Source organism: Lutra lutra, chromosome 4 (assembly GCF_902655055.1).
Source record: "Lutra lutra chromosome 4, mLutLut1.2, whole genome shotgun sequence".
Taxonomy (NCBI): domain Eukaryota; kingdom Metazoa; phylum Chordata; class Mammalia; order Carnivora; family Mustelidae; genus Lutra; species Lutra lutra.
In genome coordinates this window covers 156,641,576-156,655,598 of record NC_062281.1, presented here as the reverse complement: position 1 = coordinate 156,655,598, position 14,023 = coordinate 156,641,576, and the positions used below count along the sequence as shown (strand labels likewise).

The following is a 14,023-nucleotide window of genomic DNA, read 5'->3' as shown; positions in this document are numbered from 1 at the left end:
AGTTCTGTAAACTTTTTGGGAAGATTTTTTTATGGTGTGGTATTTAATACCATCTAATCATAAATTTAGAAGCTTGATAATCAAGCTTCAAATTTTCTGAAGCTAAATTATAGGTGCAACTTTTAGATTTGGGCAAGATGTGTTCAAGGTTGGCTGTAGGATTTGAAATATATGAAAAGCCTGACCAGGAAATAGTAAAAGAATCTTTTAAGTGTAAACCCAACAAGTTGAAATACTTTGGTTCACAAAAACCTTTTCCATTCTCTGAGTGTTCTTTATAGGGAATTTCTTAAACCAGGAGAACATTCCCCCTACTACTGGTGTCCCCTGTGTAATATAAGCCAATATGATTTTATAGAATACAGTGAGCATTGTGTTAACATTCTTTTCATACAAAGCTTCATCATAAGGAAGCATGCATTTTAAAAAAGGAGTGACAGTAGTCAAAAGCAGACCTGCTTATACTCCTTGAGACTAAAGTGGTAAACAATAAAGAAGGTAAGTTCCTTCGACAGGATTCCAAAATGGAGGCAGCTTACCCCTGCTTAAAGGCATTGCCTAGGAGTTTCTCAGAGCCAACTGATGATACTTGCAGCCACCGTAGTAACCTCAACTAATTTTGTAAGCCTTTAATTTTGAAATTAGTGGACATCAGAAAAGTTGGATTGGTTAGTATTTCAAGTACTTTTAAATTTACTTACTGAATGTAAAAATCTTCTACTCTTTTCCTGGATGGGAGAAAGTCAGAGAAGATAGTTTAAAATCCCTCCTTCTGTACCCTCTTTACAGCTCCCCTGCACTAATCTTACACTCAACTACACTTCCCCTAAGACACAGGCTGTTCAGAATGTCTCCATCATGGGAGCATGGGCTTAAGAGCCATCAGCATCCTGAGCTGTTCTTCCTGTGTTATATTAACCCTTTGGAGACTTAGTTGAATTCCTTCTAATTTCTTCCCTCTAAGTCTCAGTTCCTAAATATTTGGCCACTGAGGTCTCATTTCCATAAATTTCATGCCTTTTCTAATGAAGGCTGTGTTCCTGCTCCCTTCAGAAATGAATCCATAAGTACTAGGCTAGCCTGCCTGTTTAAAGACTGGATTTACCCATTCATGTATTTAAATACATTTTTTCCCTTAAAGATGTACACAAAACCTAGGTGCTTATTAATAAATGCTTGTTAAATAAAGTATAGAGTAAAAATGTCCAACTATTAAATTTTCTTTTTTTTTTTTAAAGATTTTATTTATTTATTTGACAGACAGAGATCACATGTAGGCAGAGGCCAGCAGAGAGAGAGAGAGAGAGAGAGGAGGAAGCAGGCTCTCCACTGAGCAGAGAGCCCGATGCGGGGCTCGATCCCAGGACCTTGAGATCATGACCTGAGCCGAAGGCAGAGGCTTTAACCCACTGAGCCACCCAGGTGCCCCAAATATCAACATTTTTTTTTTTTTTAAAGATTTTATTTATTTGACAGAGAGAGATCACAAGTAGACGGAGAGGCAGGCAGAGAGAGAGAGAGGGAAGCAGGCTTCTTGCTGAGCAGAGAGCCTGATGTGGGACTCGATCCCAGGACCCTGAGATCATGACCTGAGCTGAAGGCAGCGGCTTAACCCACTGAGCCACCCAGGCGCCCCCGACTATTAAATTTTCATTGTTGCATTAAATGTAATTACTGATTGACCTACTACTATTAAATGAGAATTTCCTGAGAGCCATTAAAAATGGTCTCTGAAAAATTTTTTTTCTCAGTTCTGTAGGTGAAAACATGTATTTGCCTATGGTTAGGCAGTGGTTTAATGCTCACAATTCAGATTTATGGCTTTCATGTGGTAATTCAAGTGAAATATATGGATTTAATGGAGTAACTGTAAATGTTTGATTGTATAATATAAACATTTTAAAATAGTACTTTTTCTGAGTGGTTTGAAAGATATAGCAAGTTAATTTTAGGTACTGAAGGAACGTTAAGTGGGCTATTTATTTAGCTCTGTACATTAAGAATTATTTTTACTAGAGAAAAAGAACCTCTTTTTTAAGCTCCTAGGAGTTACATTACAACACATTAAGGTTTATATTAAAATGACATACAGATGTTAATAAATTGTGTGAGGCACATGTATTTTGGCAATATTAACTTAAATATACTTTGTAATTTGTTTTCTGAGAGCCTGTGGGTCTAAAAACATCCCACAAAAAATGATTAGCCCACTTAATTCTACCCAGTCCTTCTATAAATCATATAGTGGTCGTTTAAAAAAATAACTGCATGACTGAGTGCTCGCTGATTATTCAGAGGTTGATTGTCCAGATACAAATATCCAGACTTTGCTTTTCCATTTTACCTTTTGCTATTTCCTTACTCTTTAGCTTGGAAACAGAAAATTCACAAGTCCCTCTTCAACCCATTTCCTGATCCATAAAAGTTTTGTTAGGGGCTTCAGCAAAACTGTACAAAAAGGTTTTGGATTTATCTGCATGTTTTAATTATCCACATTGTTCTTGTTTGCTTTATCACTCTGAGCAACAGGCATTATCTCAGGACAACAGCTGGATCCATCTGATTTATGTTGCTGACAGACTAAAACCATTTACTGTTTTCATAAAGTTTTCAAGGCAACTTTAGGAGAGATACTAACTGTCCTTCACATTTTTTTTCCTTGAGAAGAGTTACTGTCCACTGGAAGATTTAGTCATCTTTGGATGCCTCCATAGAAAGTTTGCTTTTCTCTGCCTATGAATGAAGCAGCATTATCAATAAGGTATAGACTTTAAGCATCTAAAACTGATTGGGATCAAAGGAGGAGTGGCATCTGTATGGTTTGGACCCCTTCTATAACATCAGTGTTTATAGGCTCCAGATTTCTTGTCCATGAGAAAAAGAAGTTGAAAAAGGTAACTGAGGGTTTGCCTCAAGAGCCTGTCCTGTGGGTGAACTCTGAATGCTTGTAAGAATTTGTTGGCTTTGCAAAAATGAGCCCAGCTTTTCTCAGGGAGGCCTCATAATAGTTCACCTTGTCATTTAGGATCCAGAACCAAGTCTTAAACATTGTGTGAATTGGGAAGACTGGATTATGCTATCAAAGACACTGAGATTCGCCTCCAGCACTGGTCCATTCTAGAGGTATGGAAATAGGCTACACTCTGCCAATTCCAGAACCATGCCACACAGACAGAATGCTCCATGTGTTCAAAGCAAAGGATTTCTGGTGTTTGAGCTATTAGCCAGTACCTTTTCCATCCTTAATAGTGGCCCAGAGGTCAATATAAGTCAGATCCAACATTAAACTGATAATTTTACAGTTTGAAAAGTAGTTCAGCAAAGCGTAGGGTTTAGAATTCAGCTGCCTGGCTTAAAAACTTTCTGCTACATATCTTTGTGATCTTAGGCAAGTTATTTAACCTGTGTCTCAGTTTTCTCATCTGTAATAGTCCCTACTTCATATAGTTATGAGAATTACATGTAAAGTGCTTAGACTAGCAAGAGGAAAATAGTGAGCACTTAATATTAGCTGTTTTTCCACCCAAAGCATATAGTATCTGGTGTTCTGAATGATTTGCTAATGATGTGAGGAAAAATAAAACCCAGTCCATTTATATGTGACGTGTTAGCTGTGATGTATCTGATTAAACTCTAATGTCAGCTTTTAGAAGTCCAGAGCAATCTTTAGTAATTGTCTTCCCAAAGGAAGGGCTCTGTTATATTTTGTCACTTTACAGTAGGCTTTATATACTAGAAGCAATTCATACATTCCTCATTTAGAAATGGATTTTTCAAGCCCCAAAATGAGGTTCCTTGTTTGCGGACTTAATCTGTTGGGCCGTGATGAACTTTGCACTAGATTTCAAAAGAGCTCATGCTAACCAAAGCAAAAAAAAAAAAGTCATTTTCCAACCTTAGAAAGCTGCATCTAAGATTGTATGTATGAGAAGTTCCCATTTTTCTTGGTTTTCAGAATCTAAGCACCTCTCATTTATTAGTGAATTTGTTTGATGGTGCTAAAGACGTAAGGAAACAGTTGTTGAAAGGCTCACTGTTAGGCTTTAAATTTGAAGCAAAGGAAAAGACTGTCTAGTCCTCATCATCTTAGAAGATATAAACTTGTTAAAATCTTAAAAAAAAAAAAAAAAAGGGGGGGGGGGGCGCCTGGGTGGCTCAGTGGGTTAAGCCGCTGCCTTTGGCTCAGGTCATGATCTCAGGGTCCTGGGATCGAGTCCCACATCGGGCTCTCTGCTCAGCAAGAAGCCTGCTTCCCTCCCTCTCTCTCTCTGCCTGCCTCTCCGTCTACTTGTGATCTCTCTCTGTCAAATAAATAAATAAAATCTTAAAAAAAAAAAAGATATAAACTTGGGAGTAGCTCCAGAGAAAAGCCCCTCTGGGTTTCTTTTTCTCCATGATTCAAGCACTCAGCAGGCTGAGGCTTTCTGAAAATCTCCTGGTGCTGTTCTTCAGTTGCTGGAACTCTTCCACCTGGGCCTCAGCCAAGTCTTCTGTTGGCATTGGCCTTTGAGGGTCCTGGCTTTGGTGTCAGGTTATGACTTTTTGCTGTGAATGACGAAAGCTGTCTTGGAAACACTCCCATTCTGACTTGAGAGATAAGGAGTAGGGAATCCTGCCAACACATGGGAGAGCTGATAGGGACCAGCACACTGCCGGCAGCCACCCTGTGAGTCTAGGGGCCTGTGACCAGTGAGAGGCAGAGGTAGACTTTCCTTTGTTGAGGTTCTGTTCGGATCATGTTACACAGTTGCTACTTCCTAATGGTGGAGTTCCTCTGTGTAATGGGGTTTTAGACTTTACCCAAATGAAGATTTTTTGCTCTCCAAGTGTGCTAGGCTACTATAGAGGCCTTTGATTGAGAAAGCCTATAATTTCTGGTTGAGTTGCTTAGGTATATAAGGCTTTGGAAAAATGTAGGGAGGTGTCTATCTTTTGATATGAATATCCAAAAATATAGTTGACCAGAATCAGAACCACTGACAGCAGGAAATAGCCTTAATCTAGTGCAAATTACTAATTTTTTGAGCGGGTCCATAACTTTCCCAAGGTTACTATGAAAATTAGTAATAAAGCAGGGACTAGAAATTCAGGTCTCCTTACTTCTAGGCCAGAATTCTCCACCTGATAGTTGCCTCTCCAGGGCATATGTGCTGGAAAGCTCTGTACTATTAAGAGAATTAACAGCCAGAAATGGCTAAAAGAAGATAGAACAAGAAGCCCAAGACAGAATTTTCACCTTCAAAGCTTCCACACAAGGATATGATGTTAGACACCTGACATTTTCACCCAATTTCACAAACATGTTTTTAATAGACTGTCTCAAGCTTCAGGGGGGATAAAGGAGACAAAACCCACTGATTGCTCTTCCCAGCCAGACTGTAGTTGTGACAAGATAGAGGTAAGGTGACATCGGCTAATTAATGAAGCCCAGCAGGAAATCAGTAATAACATTGACAAGGAAACCATCCTGGCATAAATTTTTTTTAAAAATAAAGTGCCTATAATGAATGTTTAAAGAAAAGTTTTTTGCTAACTGCAATTTTGCAAGCTGTGCTTGGTATATCCTGTGTGCTGTTTTTTTGTGTGTGTTTTTGTTTTTTTTAATACAGCAGTAGGTATTAGCCTTCTAATATGTGAAGGAACCACAGAAGGCCACCCTTATTCAGCAGCCTGGTTCTAGTCATTCCTCTCACCCTGCCCTGCCCAACAACCTACAAAGAGGCTGGTCTCCCAGAATCCAGGCTTTAGAGAGCAAGCGTATAGAGGGCTTGCTGTCGGTAGAGAGCATTCTTGGGTGTAGTCTAATAAAATGAGAAAAAATTTTAATAGCATTTATGCCCTAAGTGCAAAAGAGGATCTTGATTGAGGGTTTCCTGCTTTGTTTTCCTAATGAGAATATTGCTTTACTTAAAACCTGTGACTTCACAGACAGCTAGTTGAAAATGTTAATAATCTACCCAGCCCATGGCAAATTCAGAAGTTTGCTAAAAATCCAGCAATGCTGGAAGATTGGAAAAGTTGTTTGTGGTTCTTTCCTTACAGAAATTGCATTCATGTATTTTAGGAATCACATTTCACAGATGCATATTTTTTCCTTCAGGGAAATAGTATGCTGTCATTAGGCTGTGAATGGTAAGCTTAGTGTCTGACCACTGAACTTGAGTTTTCACTGTAACAGTCCCAGAGTTTGGAAATTCAGATGCTTTTAGGGACAGAAGGGTAATGTAAGTGTTTAGAGTAGCCTCTACCCAGCTCCAACTGATTGTTGCCTTGTTGTCTTAAAGGGATGAGCCCAATATCGCCAGATTAGATTTTCTTCTTAAATAAGAGTCCAGAAACCAGATTTATTTGTGAAATCTCCCCATTTTTAAATGTTAACTTATTTTAAAAACATTTAAGGCATCATGTTGTCTAAATAAAACATACCTGGGCCATATGGCTTCTGATCAGACTTTCTGCCTTGATCAGACTTTCTGCCTTGCCCAAGAATTCAAGCAACACATTTTACTGAAATAGATGTTGCATGATCTCTTAAGTATATGTTTTATTACTTAAATATCTCCTTTCTCTTAAATGAAAAATCTAAAACATACACAACAGGCCAGGAATAACCATTCTAAGAAAAATGCTGTCAGTAAATAAAATGTACCTCATAGTGAAGTACAAAAGAATCTTGTTTTGTAAATTATTCCTAGTTTTAGTGTGGCATACAGTGAGGATGTGGACTGGTGTCTGAGAACCTTCCCCCACAAACTTCTTGGCTTTGGCACAGAAAGGGCCACACGGCCCCCCTTCTGTGAGGCCTCAGCAACTCCCATTCCTTACCGGTAGATTGACTTTTTTCTCTTTTTCCTACGGAAGAACTCACATGTCTTTTTAGTGAAGTAATTTCCATTCAATTTTGTTTTAAATTGGATAGTGACTAAGGGAGTGGAAATGAAGGTTAAGAAGTAAGGTAGTGGGTGTCAGTGTGCAACCTCTACACCCAACCCTCAGAAGCCCTGATGGCCCTTCTGGCTCTGGAAGCGGAGACATTGCTGAATTTTGAAAAGTATCATAAATAGGTTTACCTCCAGACCAGTGTGGGTTAAAACAAAGATTTACAGGTGGTGGTGTTTGTTTTTTTAGTCAACTGTGATCCCATTAATATATTTCTAAGGAAAATGTAAACTGTTCATACATTCTCTTAAACATCACAGTGAAAAACAAGTACCCGTATGTGTAATAGGGCAGGCAGAGGGCTCTACCTGCTCTGTCCTTGGTAAAGGCCCTTGGCCACACTGGTGAAAATGCCGGCTTCCCTTCTGCATGGATACCTATGTCATGCCATCCCTGGAGCACCGGTGGACCCCAAAGGTAGGGCGGAGGGGGGGGATCTTTTTGAAATGTTTCCAGGAGCTCTGTCCAGCTCTCTCTGTCTTCCAGCCTGGGAGTGCTGCGTAAAACTACAAGGACACTGATGAGACCATGGATCTGTTGCCATTTTCTAGAGAAGACTTGGCTTGGAGTATGGCTGCCTGGATTCTAAAATGTGTCCTTGACTCCATGGAGTAATTCTTGTAGTTTTGCCTGGAAAAGACCAGAGAATCAGGCATATAAAGCTGCTCTAAGGAGTGCTTTTCCTTCGATCTGAACTAAGAAACTACCAGGCCAAGGAAGATTTTCAGATGCTTAAAACTCTGTCCAAAGAAAGAGTTGGGCCTTGTCCAGTAGAGAGAAACAAAGGATGGGTAGCCCCTCACCTTGGTATTGTACCCTGTGGAACCACTCTTATTCCTGTTGAGTCACCAAGCTTTCGGGAATGATTTTAAGAAATAAATCCATGGGGCTAGAAGGCAGGAGACCCAGGTCTTCCTACCAGGCCAATAGTTAGCTTGTGGTATGACCCTGGGTAATTCACTCCCTGTTTCTGGGATTCCAGTCCTTACTGGCAAATTGAAGAAACCTCCCTATACCAGGGGAGAATTGGGTTCCCAGGTACACAGGTCCAGCCTCTGGACTGCCCTAATGTCCTTACCAGCATGCATGCTCCCTCTCTGCTGCCTGTGCTCCTTCCCCCCCAGCCAAGGTGATCTGAGCTCGGGGTGGGGGGCATAAAGGACAGACCACGCTAACCACGCCTTACTTGGCAGTTTCCAAGAGTTTGACAGCCTCTTCGTTTCTGCCTTGCTCCATGAACAGTAGGGCCAGCTCCAGCAGGGCGTTTGGGATCAAGTAGTGGTCATATTTAATCTTCTTTTCACTATTGGGACAGAGAAGGACATGACTTACAGTCTCTGCCCTTGAGATATTCTTCAGAGTCTTCCCGAGCCTTCCCCGAGTGGGAGGATCTAATCCATGCCTTCAGGTGGGGTTTCCAGATAATGAATCCTACTTGGGGAAGGCTCCCACTACATAGCCATAGAAAGGCTTCTGATCCACAGAAGAGCCTTCCAGTCTTCTGCACCTAGGGCCCCAGTTCCCTGACAATTTATGGTTCATCCCATGTCCTTACCCCATGCCCACCTCTGTCCCCAACCCCCTTTGTCCAGGTTAAATGTTTTACTAAATTAGAAAGTCTACTGTCCCTAGACTGGCCCTTCTGATCCACCCTCCGTGCTGCCCCAGAGATACTCTTTTAAAACCTAAATCTGCCCTGCTCAATATCCTTCCTGATCTTTTCTGTCTACAAGATAAAGTTCAGCCTTGTAAGCAAAACATCCAGGCCCTTTTCAGTCTAGCCCCCCTTATTTCATCTGTAACCTTTTCCTCTATAACTTCACCCAGGGAGGAAAAGACCTAATCACTCTAACCCCAACCTTAGGTCTTTTTCCTGTGTCTGGGCATTTCTACATGTTCTCCCTACTCCACTTAAAACTCCTGCTTTCCTTTCTCTGCCTGATAAACTTCCCAGTTAAAATGGCATCCCTGGAAAGCCTTTCTTGGTATCTTGCATTATGTTCAAGTCCCTCTTCAGAGCACCTGCTGTCCTCCCTACTTTTCCTGTAACACAGCCCTGATCATACCAGATTGTGTTGCCTATAGCTGTCTGTAACAGTTGTGCTCCTCAAGGGTGGAACTGAATTACAAACTCGAGGAGGCACTATTCACCTGAAACTTCAGTGTGGATGGACTCCTGTAGTTGGCAATCTGATGGCCCCAGGGAATGAGGTCTGAATGATCTGTGCCCAGCAAGGATCCTGGCACAGAATAGACACTGGTACAAGTGTAGTGAATGTGGGCAGGCTAGGGTCAAGCTATGGAGTACATGTGAGAAAGGAGAGAACCTGCCAATTCTGCCCAGGAGACATGGGCCCAGCAGAAGGCCACCTGGAGTGGGAGCAGCTGCAGAGGCACTTACTTGGAAGAGATGCTCCTGAAATTCTCCTCAGCTTCCTGGACACGGCCCAGGTATTTCAGACAGAGGCCTTTCAGCAGCTTAACCAAGCACTCATCATCCACTGAGTACTCATTCTCTAAGAATAAGGGAAGAAGACAGGCTTATTTCTGTAACAGTCATGGAGTCCCTACTCTGCTGGACCCTAGGGATAGAGAGGTAACACACACATGGTCACTGTCTTCAGGAAGCTCACATCTGGGAAGGACAGATACCAAGACAGTGACAATGTAGTGAGATCAGGATTGACTTGAAGGGAGAGCCCAGAGGAGACTTTGACCCTAACTGGGGCCAAGGGACAACTTGGAGAAGCTGCCACTGAAGCTCAGTCTTAGCCAAAGGACTGTTAACCGTGGTAGAGAAGGAAGGAAGGACATTTTTAGTAGCAGGAACCTTTAACTATAAAGACCTATGATCTGACTCAGCCTGGCAGGTTCAAGGGCCGGGATTAGTCACCTGGACCCTTTTCCAGCATCTCTTCAGCCTTGGTGATAATCCCAAGTATCCCGTCTGTGAGTTCCGGCTGCTTCCCAATCACAGCGTAGCCATTCCAAATGTACATCATTTCCTGAAGGCAGGGGAGCAAGTCAGTCCAAAGGTTTCCTCCGCAGTGGGGCCTCAGTTTCCCCAGGTGTAAAATGGGCAGCTCAGATCCAGAGGATCACTAAAGGCCCTTCTATCTCTAATCTTTTATGACAAATTTCAGCCCAGCCTATGAAGTTATGGGCTCGAAGGGGTCATGGCAGGGAGCTGCACATAGTTTTTAACTACTCCTCTGCTCATGGCCTCCTTGGGTGGTTATCATCCTCTCTCCCAACCTCTCTGTGTCCAAACTCTTCCCCCAAACTTTGAGGACCAGGCTGTGATCCACAGGACTTTCTCCAGAAAGTCCTCCTCCCTGCCAGTCTGACAGGACCTCCCATATTGGAAGAGCTATATTTATTTAAGCACTTCAGGATTTCCAGTAGCTCTTAAGACTGTCACCCTGTTTCTCTTACCCCAAGGCACTGGGCTTGAGTTACCATCATGAAAACTATGCAACACAAACTGATTCCTTTCTTTGCTTTAACTGCCAGGAATCTCAGAATACTAAATTAAATGTTCATTTATAGTCATTCCATTAGCATTTCCCAAACTATGAATCCAGGCAATAGATATGAAGGTGATTTGCATACAAAAGGTTTTAAAAAGATGTTATTGTTTTGGTTCTGTTACTTTGTTATAGGGAGGGAATTTAAGATTAGAACCAGTATTCCTCAGATGGTGTATATGGTCCCAAGTTAGCAAATGTTCCTTCAAAAAAAAAGAGGTCTGCGGCCAAATAAATTAGGGGGAAAATCATCTTCAAGCTTATTCTTGGAAACTTACCTATATGTATTGTTATATAAAGGCTCCAAAATGTCCACGGTGTATAAACCTTGTTTAGGCCAGTCTTTCCCAAATATATTTAATCACAGAAACTATTTTAGGAATAAGTAGCATTTTGCAGATTATTATAGTTTGGGAAATATGATTTTGATTCATAAAATATTTAACACAATTAATCAGCTAGTTCCCATTACTGCTATATGAAATGGACAATTATCATTCCTAATTTTCCATTAAGGGAAGGGGAACCCTATTCAACGGCAAGCACATTGTTAGTGAATAGTGGAGCCAGGACCAGAAAAAAGCAGTTCCCTTTCCACTTTTCTGGCTACCTTAGTATCTGAATAACAAAGACTCTTAACAAGCTGGAAACTGGGCGCCTGGGTGGCTCAGTGGGTTAAGCCGCTGCCTTGGGCTCAGGTCATGATCTCAGGGTCCTGGGATCGAGGCCCGCATCGGGCTCTCTGCTCAGCAGGGAGCCTGCTTCCCTCTCTCTCTCTGCCTGCCTCTCCATCTACTTGTGATCTCTCTCTGTCAAATAAATAAATAAGAATCTTTAATAAAAAAAAAAAATTAAAAAAAAAAAACAAGCTGGAAACTTCTCAAGTTGATGCCTGTCAAAATCATGCGTGGAATTAGCATAACAGTGGTTCAGAATCTGGGCTCTAGAACCATTCTAGGTTTAAATTCTAACTCTTCAACTCACTAGCTGTTTGACCTAGATAAGTTATTTTATCTTTCTACTTATATCTTACCTATGTATTAGAAATTTTATCTTTCTACTTTCTGTAAAATGGGGATACCACCAGCATCTGATACTCAGGGTTGTTGTAAGGATCAAATGAGGCAATGGGTGTAAAGAACAGTCAGCACCCAGTAACATTGTCAGCTATTGTTTACTACAGAGTTGACTATAACATGGTCCCAGGCCTGAGACTTGGTCCAGTGAGGGGGACAGTGTAAACCATTACAATCCTGTGATAAAACTGAAACGGAGGGGTGGGAACACAAACAGCTGAGTGATGCCCTAGCCTGCGCACAGGGGTGTGGGCCTACTCCTTCACCTTGAGGCAGCTGAAGCCTGCTTACCTGTCTCCCTGCCCCCACCATTCCAGTACTGCCTCAGGCAGGGTCTGGTCAGGCCTATTTGTATGCTTCCCTCACAGTCCCAGGGAAACTGTGAAATCCTTTCCAGGCCCTGAGGCATGAAGGTCTTTCTCCCCTAACCACTTCCCCTGGCCTTAGCAGTATCTCTGGCTTTCAGCTAATCCCCACAATCCCAAACAAGTACTGGGACAGTCTAGACCGTCCTACCCACCAGAGCAGGGATTGGCAAGGAGATCGGTTTGGGAGAGAGGTAGCGTCTGGACTTCCGGATAGCAAACTTCTCTGTAGGTAGAGATTTCCCAGCAATCTTGAGCTTTAGGCCAGGCACTGCTCTGTGAAAGAGATGAGGGGAAGAAAAAGCTAGAGAGGACTGAAATTTCCAGCCGGCCCAGCCTCTGCTTGGCTTCTCTCTGGGCCTCAGTTTCCCCAGTTTATATGAGGGACTGTGTTGGACTCACAACCGTGGCTGTGGCCTTCTATCACAGGGCCTGCCCACAAACCTGACCACTTCCTGAGGCTAGGTAAGAGGGCTCCACACCAGGAGGCAGAGGTGAGAATGTCAGCAAACGCTCCAGGCCTGCTTTGCTAGTTGTCTTGCTTTCACTCTCCGGCCTCATTTCCAGAAGGCCCAGCAGAAGTCTGACCCCAGTTTCACAGGGGAGATTAACACCCAGAGAAAGGGAAAGACCTGCGCACAACCACACAGCTCAAACCTTTAATGAACTTGCCACGTGAGTTGTGGCCTCCTTAGCTGTTTCCAAGGGCAGAGTAACATGTGTGTATCTAGGCAAGCCTCCACATCTGGGGCCTCACCCACCCAGCTCCATTCCCACCCTCCCAATTTCTGCCAGTTGCTGGGTGTGGCTGTGACACTCAGCCTGAGCCATCCAGCTGGATCAAGTTGTGCACTTCCCTGCCGAACACCTCCCCTGCTCATTCACTGTGGAACCTCTCTGGGCCCCCGTTTTCTCATCTCTGAATTTGAGATAGTGATATGAAGGGGAGCAGAATTTGTCACCCCAAAATATGGCTCTTTGGCAGAAGGATTATTTTAGGCTAAGAAACAGCAGATACAGGAAAAGCTCTGAAAACCTAGTAGCAGCTGCCCTTTCGTAAGAGACAATTATATTTACAAGCGAGATTTTCCATTTATAAGGGCTTCTCTTCTACCTGGAAGAGGATAATGACAAGCCCTAGAAACTCTTAAAGGAGAAAGCGGACTTATCTGCAGGACTACCTTATCCTCCTTGACTTTGCTTTGCCTGAAAACCTCCCAGAACTGGCTCCCCACCCTCCCAACATGTTCTGTTAATCTTTAGCTGGGGATGATGTTTAAGGTGATGGCTTGGGCCATTTCAGTAACTCTTTTCCTGGGTCTCTCCCATGTAAACAGGATATACATGTTATTAAACTCTGGTTTATTTTTCTCCTGTTAATCTTTTATTCTTAGGAGTAGGGGGAGTATCTCAGCCAGTTTCTAACCAAGATCCTAAAAATATGGAGGGAAAATGATCCTTCCTCCCCCAGATACTTACCTTCCCAGACTTTCTGGAAGAGCTATGAGATGGAGAGGTGGAGGCACTTGGTAAATATAAACACCCTACCATTGTGACAGCAGTTAGCGGGAAGCTCAGGTTACCACCACTCCCAGGTCTCCAAGTTGGGGTCAGCCCTCACCCCTGACTGGAAGAAGGCCTGAGGCTCCTTCCTCAGCCTGCTGAGGCTGAGCCCTGCTCTAGACCCTTTGCGGAAGGCAAACAGCAGCAGAGATAACAAGAAAAACAGCTGCAATTTAGTGATTCCAGGCCCGCACCATCTTCAACATAGTTTCTATTTGATTCGCAAAACAACCCTGCAAAGCAGAAGTGGTTATTCCCATTTTATAGCTGCTGAAATTGTTCACAGTGCTATAGCTAAGAAACAGCAGAGGCTGGATTTGATCCTGTTTGATTCCCACATTTTGGTCCTCTACTGAGCTTGAGAATAGCAGGCTAACTCAGCAGAAGGGGCCTCTCTGAACCTCAGTGTCCACATCTATCCTACTGACCAGAAGAAGGAGGCTCACTGGAAAGGATGTTGACAAAACCACTTTCTTGGGGGTGGGGGGTGGAGCCCTCTGAAAAGATTCAAAGGGCTGGAACAAGCAGCAGCAGGAAGTGGTGGTGGTGCAAG

The 14,023-nt window shown here is 42.8% G+C and overlaps 1 protein-coding gene across 10 annotated transcripts in view; it reads right to left on the bottom strand.

The window, feature by feature from the left end:
• Positions 1–6,324: 6,324 nt before the first annotated feature.
• Positions 6,325–14,023, bottom strand: part of TTC39A (tetratricopeptide repeat domain 39A) — a 49,802-nt gene continuing 42,103 nt past the window's right edge. For all 10 annotated transcript variants that reach the window (XM_047727959.1, XM_047727958.1, XM_047727956.1 and 7 more), the window contains exons 14-18: positions 12,063–12,183; positions 9,833–9,944; positions 9,341–9,455; positions 8,126–8,242; positions 6,325–7,569 (exon numbers count right to left, since the gene is read on the bottom strand). In XM_047727959.1, coding sequence (XP_047583915.1) covers positions 7,446–7,569; positions 8,126–8,242; positions 9,341–9,455; positions 9,833–9,944; positions 12,063–12,183 — 589 coding nt within the window. In that variant the 3' untranslated portion in view covers positions 6,325–7,445. The remainder of the gene's footprint in view (positions 7,570–8,125; positions 8,243–9,340; positions 9,456–9,832; positions 9,945–12,062; positions 12,184–14,023) is intronic.